This window comes from Gracilinanus agilis, chromosome 2, assembly GCF_016433145.1.
Source record: "Gracilinanus agilis isolate LMUSP501 chromosome 2, AgileGrace, whole genome shotgun sequence".
NCBI classification, from domain to species: Eukaryota; Metazoa; Chordata; class Mammalia; order Didelphimorphia; family Didelphidae; genus Gracilinanus; species Gracilinanus agilis.
The window spans coordinates 320,773,812-320,776,477 of record NC_058131.1 but is presented as its reverse complement, the minus strand read 5'-3'; the positions used below and the strand labels follow the sequence as shown (position 1 = coordinate 320,776,477).

The 2,666-nt window shown below is 37.4% G+C and overlaps 1 protein-coding gene across 1 annotated transcript; it reads right to left on the bottom strand.

Moving 5' to 3' along the window:
- Positions 1-703: 703 nt before the first annotated feature.
- On the bottom strand, positions 704-2,056 carry ZBTB26 (zinc finger and BTB domain containing 26). Its single transcript, XM_044661483.1, has one exon. The coding sequence runs from the start codon at positions 2,027-2,029 to the stop codon at positions 704-706; it is 1,326 nt and encodes a 441-aa protein (XP_044517418.1). The 5' UTR covers positions 2,030-2,056.
- Positions 2,057-2,666: the final 610 nt, after the last annotated feature.

The window sequence follows — 2,666 nt, the reverse complement described above, 5'->3', positions numbered from 1 at the left end:
CAGAACGCTGTCCTTTATATGTGATTATAATGATAACAATGGTGATTTCTACTTGTGCAGGCAGATATGGCTGAAAAAAAACCTATGTATATGACCTGATCCAGGTGAATAACTTAAGAGAATGGAAATCAAGTATTAATACTGTTTAAAAAGTATATAAAATGAACCAAATATACTTCAGGTAAACTTCAAGATGAACATAAATGGAATTTGTGGAGGAAATAAGATGTTTAACAAAAATAGATGAATTTAACCATTGAGCAGCCCATGGTTCATTCTATCTGAGGCCAAGGGTAAAATATTAAGATTTTTTAAAAATATCAGCCACTTTTGTTTGCAATCTACAGTGTTATTCATTACTCCTAACATAGCATCTATTAGTGGAAAGTAGTTGAGGTTAATTTGTTGTTACCATGCCCCACAAAAAAATGGGATCAGTCAGAAACATGAGTCAATGTGATCCACCTTCAGTGAATTAATTCGCAAAAAAGAAAAACAGATCATTATGGGGAAAAAATTCATCACCAAAAACAGGGTGTAGTAAAAACACCTTGAAGTGACAGCTTACCAGGTGCTTTCATTGAGTCCCAACTGTATACACCAGTCAAATGAACTGAAATGCTTCCCCCCAACCCGCTAAGATACAGACTTAACTGTTCTTCATGCTCTCTTGGTCAACTATTAGTTATGTGTATAGCTGTACTTAATTAACACAAGTACCATCACTCCTTATAGTCAGTACAGCCTGGGCCAGTTTACCTGCATCTAATACCTGGGATGCATCAGGTGGCTGCTGGCACCCTTTAGTTTCTGTAACTGTGGTACAAGCAAAAGAATCAAAATCCACTGTGAGGTCTTGTACATTTCTTTCATTAGCATTATCAAAGCTGTTTTTACCATGCAACTGCTTCAGGTGTTTTCTCAAAACTGGTTTATGTGCAAAAACCATGTCGCAATAGTTACATTTATGGGGTTTATCTCCGCTATGAAGGTTAAGGTGATCCTGTAAGGAACATTTCTGAGAGAAGGTTTTCCCACAAATTTTACACTGGAAAGGTTTGATGCCTGCATGTACTCGCATGTGTCGGTGGAGGTTGCCTTTCTGAGTAAAAGTCTTCCCGCAGAGTAAACACATAAAGAGTTTATGCATCTTTAAGTGGTTGGCATAGTTCTCTAGATGACGGAACACCCTGGTACACTTTGGGCACTGGTGATGCCACTGAAGGCCTTTGTCTACTCCACGATTATTAGGACCAAACAAGTCTTTAGAGGCCATAATGATGTTATCACTACCTGCATAAGAAAGGGCATAATTGTGGAGGTGGTTTTGTTCAATTTCATTTACTCTGTTTTCCACAGTTGAGTTAATTAGAGAGTGCTGGGGTTCTGAGGAATGTAAAGCAGTTGGTTCAGAAGAAATAAACTGATTTTGATCTTTTTTATTCCTAACTTCTGAAACTTCCCCAATTGATTCTACTTTAACAATCTGAATGTCACTGTCCTCCATGTCCATACTATCCTCAGAGGGCTGAATACAGGGGGAGTCCTGCTCCTGTGAGTCTCTGTCATCTACCTGCTGTTCTTTTGACTCTGAAGAATCACTCTGCTGTTCACATTCCTCTTTGCCCTCCAAGGGTTGCTTGGGCTTTATAAACTTCCAAAGGGCCTGTGTACACCGTTCTACAATGTGGCTCATCTGAAGAAAGCTGGCAGCTGTCAAATAATTTACCAGTTCCATCTCAGGAAATTCCAGAATGCCACTATAACAGGATAGCAGCAATTGTCTCCCCACTTCTGAACTCTGCAATATGGAAATCTTTATTTCTCTGGAATCATTCAGTAAGAACTGGTCTCTTAGGAAGGGTGAGCCTGCGGCAAACACAATTTTATGTCCCTGAACCTCAATATCATCTATATGAACTGCGACGTCGCAAAACTTATTTTCTTCTCTTAACTTGTTCATTTTTTGTAACATTGAATCTCCATAATTTTCAAACTTGAAGCGAAGGAGATCTGATCTTTCAGACATTGTGGCAGACCTAAAGGGTGGAAATGTAGAGATGTTGAGATAGGGAAAAAAAGTCAAAGATGTAAGAAACCTGGGCTTCATATGCAAATTTTTATTTTTTACCTATTTGCTTTTAAGGAAATGTTCCTGGAAAGAAGATAGTTTTCCAAGATAACTGAAAAATTACTCATCATCAATAATGTCAAAACTACTTAAAAGTAAATAAGCAAACAGCTCAACATTTCTCTTTTGTCAACACTTAATAATACATGAGTCAATTCAAAGACATTTTTCCTATCTTCAAATAAAAATTCCATCAAGTTTTAATAACAAACTGGAATGTACCCAAACAAGCTGGAATAAGTTATCTACTGAGAAAGATTTTACTTGGAATTAAGAACCATAACTCAGGGTTATCTTGTTCTCCTAAAAGTAGGCCAAACATTTGTTTCTCATAGGAAGGAAAAAGAAAAATCTCATTGATTTACCACCTAAAATATTATATACAAGTTGATTGCCCCAGCCCTGGAGAGATGACAAGGCAGCAGGAATATAAAAGGACAGAAACATGAAAAAAGGAAGAAGGCAAAAGTGAATGAAAGTGTTTCTAGGAAAATGATGATGCCAATAACAGAGGGACTGGGGATAAGAAGAAAAG

Excerpts from the sequence above, each read along its gene's own strand:
- ZBTB26 (XM_044661483.1), bottom strand. The coding sequence starts at position 2,029 with ATGTCTGAAAGATCAGATCTCCTTCGCTTCAAGTTTGAAAATTATGGA.